Below are 16194 nucleotides of genomic sequence, written 5' to 3' on the forward strand. Positions count from 1 at the left end.
TAAGCAATTTAAATTGGTCAAAAAATTGAGTATGAGATTAAATGTAAAAAAAAATAATTGAATAGTCTCCAAAATTGAAAATTTTGATATTCAAGATAACTCATCGAAAATTGTATTATAGCTGAGAGGCTAAAAGAGTATTTAAAATTAAAAAAAAAAAAAAGAAAGAAGAAGAAAAAACTAACATAGAGTCAAGGGTGTTTTTGGTAAATGACAATTGAAGAGTTCTGTAACCACGTCATGATCTGACATGGCTGTTTCTGATTGGTGATGTTACGAAGTCGGAGACCTATTTGACTCAAACTTCAGCCATTTTCAGATCAGAAAAACCCTCTCAGAATTCGCCTCGTCGATCGTTACCCTTCTCCGGCAAAGGCTAAAGTTTTCGTGATCGACAAAAATGGATGCTTTGGATTCGGTGTTTGATCCTCTTAGAGACTTCGCGAAGGACAGCGTCCGTCTCGTCAAGAGATGCCACAAGCCCGACCGCAAAGGTAACTAATTCTACGATTTCTATACGTTTTTCCTCTAATTTTTTTCTTATCGATGCTGATTACTACTGATTATGGATTGATTAATTGGATTGACGGGTTGGTGTATCTGAATTTCGCGTAGAATTCTCGAAAGTAGCGGTTCGAACTGCGATCGGGTTCGTGGTGATGGGATTTGTAGGGTTCTTCGTCAAGCTGATTTTCATCCCCATCAACAACATTATCGTCGGATCTGGTTGATGCTGGTAAACTCCACTCAAAAGATTTACTTTTTGAAGTTTTTTTTACTTGCATGCATGTATTATAAATGTCAATTAAGGCAGGCTAGTGCATGTGTAGAGGATGAATTCATGTAGGTTCAGATTAAGGCTTTTAGTTGGCTTGAGCCAAATGAAAGTGGGGCAGTGCTCATACCTTAGTGTTTTTTTTTTTAACTGTAATTGGCCTTAGCAATTTTGGGTAATTTTAGATATCCATTTCAAATTGAATTCCTTGTTTAATGCATTGCTATGCATGAGAATTAGGTTGTTTGATTCATAGTGTGAAAGTGGTACAGTATCTACCAATCATAGTCTGAAATTCTGCATAAAATGAAGTATGGAGTATCAAATTCTTGGTCCTGGAATCTATGTTATTTTGTTTCATTGATCTCTTTGGTGACTGCTTATATTGTCTAGTTAAACTAAGATTTCCCTAATTCTATTATTCATCAGCCAATCTTAATCCACACAAGTTTTGCCTTGGCATATGATCGAATAGCCTTCTGTCACCATCATTGGCATGCCAAAGTTTCAGTAGAAGCACATTATAGGTAGTCTAGAGTTGGATCTTATATTAGCTTGCAAACTTTCCCCCACCCCCAACAAAAACCGAACAAAGATTTCTACTAAACAGTTCATACTGGAAGTCCATAATTGATGTCTGTTCCTTGTTTCTACAAGGTTTTATTGTTATCCTCTACTGCTGCCTATTACATATCGAACCAACTTCTCTCCCTGTGTTCTGTACTAGTATTGTTTTCTTACTGGATTTCTTGCTGAATTGCAGGTCATCAGGACTGATCTGCCTCGCTACCATGGGAATCACTAATGTCGTGGGATGCTCCTCAATTAGCATAGATGTTTTGTTGTTCGTGTCGAGTTAGGGTTCACAACAGTTAAATTTCAATATTTGTACTGACTGTTTTGTAGTTTTACCTTGGTCTACCCTTATTTGTTGATGTTAGCTACCATTATAAAGTGATCAATCAAATTTGTTTTGAACATTTATCTTGAGTGCCACAATGATCTGAACTTTATAACATTTAGGATAAACAACTCAAGAGAGGTGGCAACCCCAAGTTACTATTGACTTAGTAATTACAATGTGAGGTTCTAAGTTCGACTTTCAATGGAGACAGTCTATTGACCTTCTTAGTTTGAGTCAATCAATTATGGACTTACCTCTTGTGATTCTTTGTCGGCTAAAGTCATCAGGCTAGTTTACCTCTATGGACCTTTATTAGCTAGGGTTACACCCTTGGATTATAGCTACAGGTTTTTCTCATCACTCAAAAAAATGGTCACCTTAATGTGATGATCAATCTGACATTGTCAAGTAACCCCAAAGCAATAATAAACACCAAGAAGTATGAAGATACAAACATGAGAAGGTGCCATTGGCCTTTGATAAATCTGTTATACAAGCTACAAGAATGGTACATGAACTGATATATATATATATATATATATATATATATATATATATATACATACAGGATTACAGGGGAACATGTGCCCTTGCTTAGTTGCTAATGATAATGACAGAAAGAAAAAACTTACATAAACTTCAACTCTTTAACTAAACTGATAGAGAAAACTACAAAACTCGAAGATGCTCTTGCAAGTTTTACCTGAGCATGTCTGCAGTAGGCAGTTGCAGGACACTCAATGCTGGTGATATAGTAAAAGTAGTATTAGTAGTGCTGCCATCTCCACCATAGAACGAGGGATGACCGAGATGTGCTGGTCTGTCGGGGATTTCAGGAACCTCGATGTCTCCTTCCAATATCTTCAGTGCATCTAAGATAGTAGGCCTTAGAGCTACCATAACATGGGCGCATAATATTCCAACTAGTAGAAATCTCTCCATTATCGCCCTTGGGTTTGAAACACTTGAAGAATCCCCGCCTTTCAACAAGGATGGATCAAGTGCTTCGTGAATCTTCCCGGATTTGACAAATGACCATGCCCAATCTGTGATAAGGAATCCCCGAGGCGATGGAGAAGTGAAATCAAGAGCCTTTCTCCCACACATTATCTCTAGAACAACGACCCCAAAGCTATACACATCACTCTTCTCGGTCAACTGCCCATAAAGTGCATACTCGGGAGCTAAGTACCCGTGTGTTCCTGCAACCCTAGTCGTGAGATGAGACTGCCCTTCTCTGCTTTGCTTCGCCAACCCAAAGTCTGCAACTCTCGCCCTCATATCAGCATCTAACAGTATATTTGTGGCCTTAATATCTCTGTGATATATGGCCGGCTTTACTCCATAATGCAGATAAGCCAGCCCTTTTGCCACATCCAAGATTATGCTTCTTCTCTGAGGCCAACTCAAAGGCGGTTTACTCGCTCCAATTTGATTCTTCAGAAACAAATGATCATCAAGATTACCATTCGGCATATAGTCATAAACCAGGTACCGATGGTTCTCCCTATCCTCGGTTTCATTTTCATCCGTTACACAGCACCCTCGAAGTGGCACGAGATTCCTATGCTTCAGGTTGCTAATGATCTCAACCTCGTTGCAAAACTCGTCTTTCCTCTCAAAATCAGACTCCATGATCCTCTTGACAGCAACAACACTCCCATCACCTAAAGTCCCCTTGTAAACAACCCCAAATCCACCTCTCCCCAAGAAATTTTTCGACGAAAACCCATCCGTCGCCCTTTCAAGATCACGAATCTTGAACCACATAGTCGTGTTAGGCCTCATTCTAGGCGTAGACCGAGACCCCATTTCCTCCATTTCCCTATCTCTATTCCTCTTCTTTTTCCTATCCCACCAGAAATACAGTCCTAGCAGTAATCCCATCCCTAAAACTGCAACACTAGCTCCTATCAATCCAAAAACTACAGCCAAATGCTTCTTATTCCCAGAATCATTACTGGAATCAAGAGGAATGCTTAGTATACATTGCATAGCACTACTACTTTCAGGCCCAAACTGATTAACAATCCCAGCAGCATACACAACAGTAAAGTAAAAACACATTGTAGAGTGAGACTTATTACCATCAATCCCTATCAACTCAGCTTGAACTCTGAACCCTGCTTTTACACAATCATCACATGAGGTCAAATCATTGAGGTCAGGCTTACAGGCAGAGTCCAGAGGTGTAGAAGGCCCAAGCTTCTTAACCCAATCTTGGGTTGATTCAATGGAGGCACAGGCATTTGTGACCACAAACTGGACAGGGTCAAAGCAGAGAGAGGTGAGATTGGAAGACAGCCCCAAAGAACTGAGCTTGGTTTGGTAGTCATGGAGGCAAGAAATGGAAGTTTCTATATTGGGTAACTGGAAAAGATTGGTTTTTTTGAGGTGTTTTGCTAGGGCTAGACCATAGACAGAGAGAAGGGTTTGGCAGCAATGATCTTCCCCTACTGTGGTGTTATCAGAGCTTGGATCTGGGAAATTTCTGCAGGCAGATTTTGACCATGGGATTTCAAGAACATAGCCAAGATCCAGAGGACATGTCTCAGATGAAACTGGACCCAAAAATGAACAAAGAAAACCCAAAATAGAAAAAATCAAGAACCCACAATTCTTCTTCTTCATCTTCATCTCCATCTCCCTGCAAATTCTTTCTCCTGTTTCCATGTGTTTACAGCATCTAAGAAACAAGAAAAAAAAAAAGAGGGTATTTAGTATTTACAGCATCTGAGAAATGGCACAAAGTTCAGTCAAAGTTGGTTCCTTGCTGTTTCTCAAAAATCTAGAACTCTTTCAAGGCGGCAGCCGACTATTATATAGAATCATATACATGGATGTGATGTTGTGTTGGACATACATGAATGTGTGGAACTCCTTATTTTGAACGTCATAAGAATCAATAAGACAAAATTATAAAAAGATGATATTTTTTTTTATACGACACAATAAAAAATCTAACTATTTGCAGTATTCAGTAGTAGAGATGATGCAGAGATGAATAGATTCTTTGAAATTCGAAATGGTTTGGTACAACAGTTGGATGAATGTCAACGTGGGTGGGGTACTTTGTTTAGAGATTAAAGATATTTTTTTTGTCACTATATATTTTGTGGACCAATCAATAATAATTATACCCCGAATATTAAGTAAGACTTTAAAATATGAAAAATCACTTTAAGACAATTGATTTATAAGAAATTTTATCATTTTATTTACACTCGCGTGAGTAAAAATAAAAGATATTTGACATTTTATTTAGAATTCATTATCTGAAATTTCACTTAATAAATTTGATGATTCTTGATTGTGTGCAATAACTTGATTTTTTTATGCATGGAATGAGAATTAATTTTGAAATCTCTAAGGAAAATTTGATGACAGAAATATTTATAATAATTTGACGTTTATTAGTAAAAGAGCAAATATAATTCAACTGAAAACTGTTTACGTGGTTTGACTTGTATGGGAATTAGAGGGAAATGGCACACAACAGTAAATGTAAGTGAGTTGGCGCCACTTGTGAAGAAACTACTAAGAAATGTCATTTGTGTTTGGTAGTTAGATTATGTATATGAAAATGATGAAGCAACGAAAGTTTTCAGTCAATTGGGGCGTACCAAATGTTTTTTCATTTTTTTTTTTGGGTCACACTTGTGTGAGACCGTCTCACGGATCTTTATTCGTGAGACGGATCGGATCGGATCAAAGCACCATGCAAATGTCATACTTATATGTACAAATTCCATACTTATATGCTCAAATAAAATACTAATCAAGAATACAATTTTTGTTACTTATAAGAAAAAAAGTAATACATTTTTCATAATAAGTAATGTTGACAAGTGCCTTTACTTATAAGGGCAAATATAATACTTTTGAGGAAAAAAGTAATACTTTTAAATCAAAATGTAAAAGTATTGTATTTTCCCTTAAAAGTATTACATTTACCTAAGTAACAAAAAATTTATTCCTGATTAGTATTACATTTGAGCATATAAGTGTGACATTTGTGCATATAAGTGTTACATTTGCATCTTGACCCGATCCGATCCGACCCGTCTCATTGTGAGACGGTCTCACACAAGTTTTTGCCTTATTTTTTTGTGACTAGAAACTCGCAGCCACCCATTAAGAGCATACACTAAATAAGAAGTATTGCATAACCATTTTAGATTACCCATAACTAATCAACTCAATAGAGTCTAATTTAAAACATTATGATACAGCTTAACCAGCTTGACTTATGTTTTATTTTGTACTCATGAAATTGTGTCAATATCTTTAAGAAAAGATAATATTTATGAAAAAATTTTCACACTTTTCTTTATTTCTTAGCTGTTGATCAGTTCAAATGAATATATATATATATAATTGTAAAATTAGTAAATTACATTAAATAATCCATCTAAAAGACGTGCCTAATAAAAGCTAAAAACTTGTCCCATGGTCACACACTTGTTTGGGCAAAGACACCTACATTTGTATACAATCATTTTTATCGCCATCGCAAAATTCCAATCTCAATCTTCTCTAGCTAGCTACCCGGCCAGAACGATCTCTCCTTCATTGTCTCCGCCGCGCGCCACCGCGAACGGTACCGGAAACAACCAGTCTGCTGCACATGGGAGATCATCATCCGAAATCGCCGAGGACAACAAATTTTCACAACATCCTTGGGATCTCCAGGACCGCAACACTTGTCGACATTTGCAAAGCGTACAAATGCCTTGTTCGGAAATGGCATCCTGATCGGAATAGCCTCAACAGGGATGAAGCTCAGGCCAAGTTCACCTCCATTAATGAAGCCTATAGGGTACGAATTACGAAACCTCCATTTTCATTATTACTCCATGCAAAACCGCGCATTGTATATATGCTCGTTTCATTTTCGCCGATTTTTTCTATTATTTAACAAAATTTGGAGGGATCGGATTAATTGATGATTCAATGGATGATGAATTTGAATTTGAATTTGAATTTTAGGCTCTTAGTATGAAAAAGAGAGAAGAAGCAGGCGGTGGCTCGTCGGACGGGGAAGAGCAAATGACACCGAAAAACTCGGAGCAGAAATCGCCGAAAATATCGGATCTAGAGGAGGATGATCAAGAGTTCGTGATTTCCAGCCCCACGCTCCTGTCACGCACCACCAGCCGAATCGCGCCGGAAGTTAGCCGGAAAATGTCGCAGAGCGCCAGCCGGAGGAGCAGGACGGCGACGCGGCAGGATTTTTATACGCATCTACAGAGAACGACGTCGACATCTTGCGGAGGAAACACATCTTCGTCGATGCCTACTACCCCGACGGGGGAGCCGAGCCTTCAGTCCATTTTAACTGGCAAAAAAACTAGCACGCCGATTATCTACTCGCAGTCGATTGCTCGGAGAAAACCGCAGCCGGTGGAGATGAAGCTGGAGTGCACGCTGGAGGAGCTGTGCCATGGACGAGTTAAGGTGGCTAAGATTACAAGAGAGGTCATTTCAAGCTCTGGGTACGTATGCATATGTCATCCTTTCCCATGCACAACTATACATAATAATCCTATATATATGAGCTAATATTATAACAAAACTCTATAATGTCTCGAGAGCACCATGTCATTATTGTCATTTGTCACATACTACCCAAGTTTATACTCCTTGCTAATTCACATATGTGTATCATACATAATTGTATCGGCCGGGTATCATACTCTAAAATATATATAATTGTATCAGGTATTATCAACACTTCAAAATTTTCATGAAATTTTGATATGAATGATATAGGTTCATGTTCATTTATAGAGTTTTAATTTTTTTTTAGAGTTGCAAAACCATTTAAGCCATCAAACTAGGATATAAGTTTTCCCTCTCTATATATTACGGAGTATCATTTTTTATCATTTATATAAAAAAATTTAAAGTGCCAATCAGACTTTTTCACTCATTTATATAAAAAAAATTTAAAAGTGTCAATCAGACTTTTTCACTCAATACCATCATGTATACAAACTTGACAATTGTTATACCATGAACCTTGGACCAGGATCTACCTTGCATCCAAAAATAGCCTTCAGATTATGTATCTATAATTGACACATTCTGTACTTGTAGCATGGTAGTATTTTCCATGTAGACCATAAGTGTTTTCCAAATATTGATAGAAGCTGACATTGTGGCAGGCTAATTGTTCGAGAGGAGGAGTATGTAACAATAGTAGTGCAGCCAGGGTGGAAAAAGGGGACAAGGATTACATTTGAAGGGAAGGGAGATGAGAGGCCAGGCATGCTCCCAGCCGATGTAATCTTCACGATTGAAGAAAAGATACACCCTGTGTTCAAGAGGGAAGGTGATGATTTAGAGCTAGGAGTTGAGATCCCTTTAGTGCAAGCTCTCACCGGCTGCACAATAACAGTGCCCTTATTGGGAGATGAGAGCATGACTCTGGAATTGGATGACATCATTTATCCTGGATATGAAATGACTATCCCTGGCCAAGGCATGCCTAAACCCAAGGATCTTGAAGGCCAAGGCATGCCTAAACCCAAGGATCTTGAAGGCCAGAGAGGAGACCTTCTGCTCAAGTTTCTGGTCGAGTTTCCTACAGATTTGAGTGATGAACAGAGAGCAGAAGCTGCAAGAATACTACAAGATTGTTCCTGATGAGGATATTCTCATTATTCCCCCGGGGGACATAAAGGTTAGAATCCCAAAGGATATAATTTTTATTGGGGAAATGGATAGGGTGGGGGTTGAAGTATACTGTACATATCCATGGTAGTTTTATCTAGGCAGAAGTATAAATGTGATGTATAATACTATAATCATCTAACAGACATTGTATGCACAGAAAAGATGAGGGATAATTGAAAAGGATAGGGGATTTTTAGGAAATCTCTCATATTTCACTCGATGAATATTCGAAATCACACAAGAATTGAAGATATACAGACCTTATTTCTTGTTCTACCAATATATAAATATAGAATTATCAACACCCCCACAAAATCATTTCCAATCACCCACCTCTATATTAATAAATAAACACTGAGAAAAACGCCTGTGTAATGACAAAACCCCACACAAGGAAAAACAAAATTGGAACTAAAAATTATAGTAGGATGTATCAAAACTGGCAAACGAGACAGCTCCACGCAACAAAACTGGAGACAGCTGAAACGGTGAAAAATAAAGCCTGCAAAATGGGTAAATACACGAGGATAAATCTGAATTCCATCTGTTGGATAGAAACATGAGATTTTTAAATTAATATGGAGTAACATTTTGTGCAAATTTAGTTAATCATCTGTAAATGTCAAACGTTTTTTTTTTTCTGATCAGTGTCCTATGGAGAGCACAAACTACTGTAAAAGAGATTTATTCTCATATCTATAATGACAGGAACATAAACGGAACTTCATAACACCTAACATAGAAGAAAATAGCCTTTATATATTCAGAACTAGTTAATGGTGCATCTAAATGCATACCTGTATAAAAGCAGCCATATTTGAGTCTGACTCCAAGTTTAGAAAACAAGTTCCATTTTGTGTGAAATAATGCACAAGACAGTTACTGGTTCTCTAGCTGGCTTCAGCTCTTAGGGGCAATTGCGGCAAGGGCATTGGCGTGTGCAGGAGGAAGATTGCCCAAAAGAGGCTGCAATTGCTGACCATAAAGGGTAAACAGATGAGAGAATGCCCTGCCAACATGTGCCTTGACCTCAGGCGTTTCAACCGGTGAAATGGCAACCTGAGCAAAAATATTTACCAACTCCGGAACCAAGGAGAGTATCTGCATATTAGAAAGAGAATAGATGAAAGGAAATATGTTACAAGTGCTCCAAACAAGGGTAAGAAAATATTTCAGGTAAGAAGAGTGAAGATAAAGCATGATACACATAATAGAAAGAGATTCGGTACCTGGGAGTTGGATGATAAGACAAGATTACAGATGCAGCTATATACAGCCATTGATTCCTCTTGATCCTCTTTTAAAGGAAGCACTTTCAAGAAAACAGGAAGCACCTATCAAAAAATAATTTTAGTAAAGTTAACATGATGCAATCTCAAAAGCAAAAAGCACAACAGCCAAGACGTAAACCTGATTCAATGGGATTGATTCTGGATGCACCATAATCATCCTTGCTACCGCACCAGCAGCGTTGTCTCTAACTGCATTATCTGGCTCAGATTCACCAAATAATGGGTACAGACCGTGCAAGACTTGGCCATAGTATCTAGCACAAATATAAGGAGCACACATAGAAGATTGGGAAGACCAAAAGAGGGAAACGGGAAAGTTAAGAGCTCAGTGGCATATACAATGTATACAGTCCCCTATTTAACGAGAACATATGAAATGGAGAAACTCCCAAAAACTTAAGTTTTGTGCCAAGGATACTTCAAAACAGACTCGCCACCATTTTTGCACAATTCCCCAGCACAAAAAGCTGCATTCCGGCGGTTTGTTGGCTCTGGAGATGCTAATTCCTTGAGTACCAGGGGCATTACAACCTGAAGCATTGATGTAATGCTCAGAATGACAAATACGAAAACAATAAAATAGGGGGTCAATGTAAAACAGTTAGTTAAACTTACATCGATATAGTTGGCAATTGGAGCACCCATATGCTGAGCGACTTCTGCAAGGCTTGCAACCACCATAGTTCGATCTTGGGGTGGGCGTGTTGCTCTCTGCAATATATGGTATTAAGCATGTGACCATACTTAACAAATGATCAAAGGAAAAGGCAAGTACAGCATGCAGCTATTGCTGAATTACCGCAAACTTCATCAAAGGATCAAACAGCTTTGAAAAGACAGGAGCAAACTGAGGACCCATTGCCTTTGCAAAGGCAGGAAGGAGATCTGAAACAGCATCCATAAGCACTTCATCATGTGCAGTGTCATCATCATCTACCTCACTGTCTGATTCAATTAGCTGGCAAGCAGATTGCTCTTTGAGCAGCACTAAGGTTGCCTCAACAAGCTCAGCCATGTCTGCAGTTAATCCATGAATTAAGTAAAACAGCTTAATAAGTTTTTTGATGAGAGGAGAATCTAAATAAACATATTAAAGAGAGAAACCAAGAAACTGTAAATTGTATGCTTACAGGGCTCAACAGTCGCATATCCAAAATCCTTTGTAATGTCAGCAATGCCCATACAAGCTTGAGCAACAACTTCCTTGTCATCATCCTCAGCCATTGCCTTGATATAGATACCCATCACAGTGGCTGCCAACAAATTAAAATTGTAGTGTTTATTATAATATCTCAAATGGAAAATGCCAATCATATTGTTTGGCAAAGGAATCATATCTTACCAAGCACTTCATTTGCTTTCACTGCTCCTTCCTGTGTAAAAGAACAATAACAAATGGTCGTTCACCAAAAACACAAAACTTAATCTAAAATTTTTAATGAGTTTTTAACTTAATCCAACGACAAAAATTATGTTACTGAAATTAATTTTCAATCAATTAAGCAAATAGGGAGTCAACAAATTATCAAATATGCAAAGTGTTTCAACAGTAGAGCAAATTGAAAAGCCTGCTAGAAATCCAACCAGATGACAACTGGAACAATGCACCATCTACTCATGTAAAAGCATAAGCAATGGTCACAAATTTGGAGTAAAAGATTATTACACTCACATTATGATCTTGGAAAACTGCATGAGTGGCTGTTAAAACATCTGAAAAACAATGTAGAAAGATTGACTGTTAATTGCAGCATATACTAATGGTACCATCAAACTTCAATGTCACAAACAGTCAATCTTCTTCTTCTTTTAATATCTTAACTAGACTTGGTTAAAATTTTGTGGCATTGAAGAATTCATATATCCAGCATTGGGATATAATGTTTTTCTAATCTTCTACTTTAATTTTTTTTCACCAAGTGTAATAATCTTCTGCTTTGGGATATAAACTTTAATCTTATCTAATAAACTTGGTAAAAGCTTTGTGACACATGAATTAAAATCTAGCGTTTAAATCAGTGGGATAAATGATATGAAAAGAGATTCATATGTCCAGCATATAGCCACCACTTACGCTTGAGACCAATAATCGCCTGCAGTCGAACATCCTCATGAAAATAGGAAGAATGTTTTACCATAATCTTCAGTGTCTCTTCCAAGTATCTTGAAATATATTAAGGTAATCCAAAGAATGATGATAATTTTTTTACTCCATTTTATATCGCAAATGTGGTATGAATAAATAGTAAACAATTTCAAAGGATACGGTGCATAGGACTTCTTTGTATGTAGAGCAAACAGGCCAAGAGCTTGAGTAGCAGCTGCCTTTTCATCTAATACACCAGTTCTTATACTGATATTTCGAACCCGCGCTTCATCATGTGCTTCATCATCAGAGGAAACTCCACCAAATCCATGAATATTCTCATCCTCATCAAAGTCATCAATATCCACGGCAGAGCCATCATCAAGGTTGCAGGATGAGAAGGCCAGATGAACAACATGAGGAAGATACTGTAACAAAATGATAACAGCATGAGACATTTTAGACAAGATAAGTTTGCACAAGAATGTAAAAGTTCCTAAGCCAAGAATACCTGAGCAAATCCATCATCTAAAATTTCTGCTACATTACTGAAGAACCCATGAGTATACTCCCGAAGTTCACTGAACTCCAAGGAAAATCCCTGACATATTAAATTGGTAAGCCAAGTTGTACAAAAAACTGTCAAACCCCAGAATGCAAAACAGTAACAAAGTTCGTTACAGTCTTACAGAAATTGCAGCTTCAATGAAAGGTGGTAAAATGGATTCCATCCTAGCCCTTCCAGCAGACATTGCGACTATACCAACCAATTCAGTAGCTCTGGCTCGTGAACGCAGGTCTTCATCATTCGTAAGCACCATGAAATTTTTCATCAACTCCAAAACTCGCTGAGAATACGGAACAAATGCTTGCTCTGCTGCTGATGCAACTGAACCAATGGCAGACTGCAACAGGAAACAGAATATATGAAAACAGAAACACATGAGACCATAATATCACATATAAATAATAATATTACCATGCAAGTCTCCTGCAAGTTGCGAGGGCTATTTTGCAGCGCATTAAGTAATTTCCCCATCAAAGGATCCAGAAAAGGAAGAATCTCTTCACCCATGTTCTCACAGAATGCTGCCAGGGCGTAATATGACTTTTCCTGCACAGGAATAAAACTAATTCATGAATGCATAAAAATGGGCAGAAGTGAAGGATACATCTCTGACAGAACAAATTCACACCTTAACTTCATCGGATACATCCTCTAGGGCACTTAAAATGCAAGGGAGAACACTTTCATAGTGAGACACTATCTCAGGCTGCAGATGCTCAGCAAATTGACCCATTGCAAATGAAGCAGCACCTCTCACCATTTGTTCAGGATCTCTGAGGGCCCCTAAGACCACCTGAAGAACAGGGGCCAACTTATCTTTCATGAGCTCCGAACAACCCTCAGATATAACACCCAGAGATGTGACTGAAGCTTCCCTAAACTTTGGATTGGGACTTTGGATGCTCAAAGAAGCAAATTCAAAAACGGGTGGAAAGACATGTTTAGGCAGGTTTATGGCTATGGTATCAATAACTTCTGCAGCAGCTCGATCTGGTGCAAGATCATCATCTTCATCCCTGTTTGTGGACTCTGCAAGCAACGGACACATAACTTGCAGAATTGGTGTGACAAGCTTGTACTTTTTCAGAGAATTGTGCTTAAATTTTCCAAGCCATGAGATTATTTGAATTGCCTGATAAATAAGAAAATAAAAAAGAAACACCAAATGAAAGAAAATTCAGGATGAACAAATAGGGAACAAGGCAACAAAACTATGCAGGAAAATTTATAAACAAATAAAGGATCCATATACAACTAAAAGTTCCACCAACAAAAAATAATGCTCCTACCTGATGGCGTGTGTTGGGTTCCAAATTGGGGCTAGAGCAAACCTCAAGAGAAAACTGCACAATAGCCTTAACTGAATCTCCAAGAAGAGGTGCAGGAGATTCTATCAGCTCATCAAATATTTCAAAAGCAAGTATAGCAACATCCTCATCACCAGAAGAAAGACATTGTCTCGATACGTTCAAAATACTGGGAATGAATTCCCTAAACTTCACCTGCCATGAGTGAAGAAAGGCAGTATGAGAATTTTGTTGAAAATTAACCATCCACATTTTATATAACCACCCACCCAGCTCATAGAAAGAAGGAAAAAAAATGCAGAAGTAAATTAACACATAAAAGAGGCAGGCAGGACTCAAAATTTTCAAAGATTTGTGTCTTTTCTTGATATATATATATATATCACTGTGAATCTTGGACCAGTGAATATTATTTCAGGTATCATTTTCTTAGCAGTAGGTAATCATGTAAAATTGCTTTTGACAGATGAATATGGCTATAAATGACAATTGTGACATCAAATTTGGAAAAGCTAAAAGCTCTCACCACTTCATCCTGATCATGAGTGAACTCTAGAAAAGATCCGACTGCCCTGTCAAAGAAAGTTAAATTCCATTTGGCATGAGATGCAAGACATATAAAAGATAATCACGTGTTAAATAACTAACAAAAAGACTGATAAATTTTTTGAGACAAGTCTTACTTCAGAGCAGCAACCCTAACACGACTGCTAGTTTCATCTTGAAGGCACTTAAGCAGCAGTGACTGTAAGTCAGTAAAATATGGACGAAATGAATTCCCAATTGTTTCCGTTAAGGAGCTGAAAAGGATCAATGCAACCTTCACATCACAGATAGCAAGCAGCATTAGTCCATTGAAAATGAGTAGCCATATGAATTAAGTAGTCCTGCAAAAGAACTAGATCAAGGATAGCATACTTCTCTGTGGTCCTCTTGAGGACTTTGACTGCACTGAAATAAGAATGGCAACAGATCAGGCCATTCACCAGCTGGAACTGCATACTTTGCAATAATACTCACTACATTAGCACTGGCTCGCCTAACAGGCGCACTGCAAAAGCAACACATATAGAAGTTAATAAGGATTGATACATCAACTGGTCCAAATTTTGATAAGATCATGCATCACACTCTTAACTTCTTAAGTTGAGAGTTACCACATTCTACTCTGTGAAAATTGGGGAAACTTATGCACAATCACGTTTACTTATAGTTAGATATCAGCATACAGAGTCGTTACAATCAAATAACACAGTATATTGTCATTGTGCATGAAAACATTTTGCATTCAAATAAAATAAAATTATTCAGCAAATACAGGAAATTCAAGCCAAAACGAGAGTGTTTAAGACCTGTGCTCCACAGTGATGCTGTCTATTAAGGACTGCTTGACGAGTTGACGGAGCTGAGGAGAAAGCTTGCCCCAATGGCCGGTGATCTTCTTGCGTAGGAGGACGGCGGCGAGCTGGCGGACGTTGGGCGTCTTGGCGGTACGTAAGTGGTGAATTAGGGCGGGGACCACCTGCGGATCCTTTGCAAGGCGCTTTATCTGGTCCTCCGCCTGCCGCCGGGCGTCATTGTCCGGCATCAGAAACTGAATAAGCAATAACTCCAATGACTGCGCCATCGGTTCCTCTCAAACTCTCCGCCGGCTTCTCTTTGTTATAGTGTAGAAAACCCTGCGGCTGAGCTGAGTGAGGGTTTCCGGTTTCCGGTTCTGCTTTGGAATTTATATGTAGCGAGGAAAACGGCGGGTGAAAAACGGAGGGTTTTGGGGGTTAATAGTGCCGGGAGTGATGTCGGCCACGCGTCACTCTCGTGCGTGATTGATGCTTTTTCTTCTTTGTTTTTTTTTTCTTTTTTTGCCAATCAAATTAGTGAATTTTGAAGTAATTTTTGAGGTTTTATCAATTTTAGTCTGTGCAACTAAATTGTCAATCAATTCTCACTTGAAAAGTTTTAATTCACTTTATTTTTTTAATCACAGTAGCAATATTGTTTTTCTATCTTCAAAATCAAAAATATTACATCGGAGTATGCTACAATATTATTAGAAATTCACGTCTTTTTCTAAAAATCGCCAGACGCGTCAGTGAAACCAGTGGTACTTCCTCCAAACTTACTGATATTGCCACCGACAACCTCTATAGGATTTTTAAATGCACATTATAATTTTCCACTTCTTTACAAACTGACTTGAATTGGTTTAATCATTAATTTAAATAACTATTTTTAAACTATTACCAATTGACATTTCAAAAAGTGTTAATTCGGACCTATCAAATCCATGGATGCTAACTGTCCACCATTCTCCCTCTCCAGTCCCTCCTCCGCTATCTTCTCTGAAACTTCACTTCCTCCCCTTTGTCACTTACCTCAAAACTTGTGTCATTTGCACACAAATCAATATGTACATGTACTCAATCGTGCTATAAAGACTAAACTCTAAAGTTTAGACGGATTTCACTGATGCTTTGTCGGTACGTTTTGCTTTAAAGTTGTGAATGAATAGATTAGTCTGAATTGTTTTTCGGTGTCATAAACTATCACTTGGCAATTGCATCGTTGGAGTAAATGTAACCAT

The 16194-nt window shown here is 38.1% G+C and overlaps 3 protein-coding genes across 4 annotated transcripts; 1 reads left to right on the forward strand and 2 right to left on the reverse strand.

The window, feature by feature from the left end:
• Positions 1-2121: 2121 nt before the first annotated feature.
• LOC116032657 (probable receptor-like protein kinase At1g11050) lies at positions 2122-4549 on the reverse strand. The gene has a single exon (XM_031275327.1). The coding sequence runs from the start codon at positions 4350-4352 to the stop codon at positions 2379-2381; it is 1974 nt and encodes a 657-aa protein (XP_031131187.1). The 5' UTR covers positions 4353-4549; the 3' UTR covers positions 2122-2378.
• Positions 4550-6169: 1620 nt separating this feature from the next.
• Positions 6170-15035, forward strand: LOC116032658 (dnaJ homolog subfamily B member 1-like). 2 transcript variants are annotated; one of them, XM_031275329.1, is made up of 4 exons: positions 6170-6498; positions 6669-7174; positions 7847-8364; positions 14931-15035. In XM_031275329.1, the coding sequence occupies exons 1-3, from the start codon at positions 6307-6309 to the stop codon at positions 8325-8327; spliced, it is 1179 nt and encodes a 392-aa protein (XP_031131189.1). In that variant the 5' UTR covers positions 6170-6306; the 3' UTR covers positions 8328-8364; positions 14931-15035. The 2 variants fall into 2 exon arrangements, with proteins under 2 accessions (XP_031131189.1, XP_031131188.1); XM_031275328.1 differs by lacking the exon at positions 14931-15035 and having other exon boundaries at positions 7847-8558.
• Positions 8548-15335, reverse strand: LOC116032656 (importin-4). The gene is made up of 21 exons (XM_031275326.1): positions 14963-15335; positions 14529-14661; positions 14294-14430; positions 14137-14182; positions 13593-13805; positions 12932-13435; positions 12715-12849; positions 12425-12640; positions 12247-12336; positions 11916-12163; positions 11724-11812; positions 11322-11362; positions 10992-11022; positions 10780-10902; positions 10449-10666; positions 10265-10360; positions 10068-10180; positions 9768-9903; positions 9587-9691; positions 9155-9458; positions 8548-8859 (listed from the first exon to the last, which is right to left on the reverse strand). The coding sequence occupies exons 1-20, from the start codon at positions 15235-15237 to the stop codon at positions 9258-9260; spliced, it is 3150 nt and encodes a 1049-aa protein (XP_031131186.1). The 5' UTR covers positions 15238-15335; the 3' UTR covers positions 8548-8859; positions 9155-9257.
• Positions 15336-16194: the final 859 nt, after the last annotated feature.

This window comes from Ipomoea triloba, chromosome 10 (assembly GCF_003576645.1).
Source record: "Ipomoea triloba cultivar NCNSP0323 chromosome 10, ASM357664v1".
Taxonomy (NCBI): Eukaryota; Viridiplantae; Streptophyta; class Magnoliopsida; order Solanales; family Convolvulaceae; genus Ipomoea; species Ipomoea triloba.

Bases quoted from the DNA above. Each gene is read 5' to 3' on its own strand.
- LOC116032657 (XM_031275327.1), bottom strand. From the start codon at position 4,352: ATGGAAACAGGAGAAAGAATTTGCAGGGAGATGGAGATGAAGATGAAG.
- LOC116032658 (XM_031275329.1), top strand. From the start codon at position 6,307: ATGGGAGATCATCATCCGAAATCGCCGAGGACAACAAATTTTCACAAC. The intron at 6,499-6,668 runs GTACGAATTACG...TTTGAATTTTAG, and splicing joins CCATTAATGAAGCCTATAGG to GCTCTTAGTATGAAAAAGAG. The intron at 7,175-7,846 runs GTACGTATGCAT...ACATTGTGGCAG, and splicing joins GAGGTCATTTCAAGCTCTGG to GCTAATTGTTCGAGAGGAGG.
- LOC116032656 (XM_031275326.1), bottom strand. From the start codon at position 15,237: ATGGCGCAGTCATTGGAGTTATTGCTTATTCAGTTTCTGATGCCGGAC. The intron at 13,806-14,136 runs GTGAGAGCTTTT...CACTCATGGCAG, and splicing joins CTCATGATCAGGATGAAGTG to GTGAAGTTTAGGGAATTCAT. The intron at 10,903-10,991 runs GTAAGATATGAT...ATTTGTTGGCAG, and splicing joins GAAAGCAAATGAAGTGCTTG to CCACTGTGATGGGTATCTAT.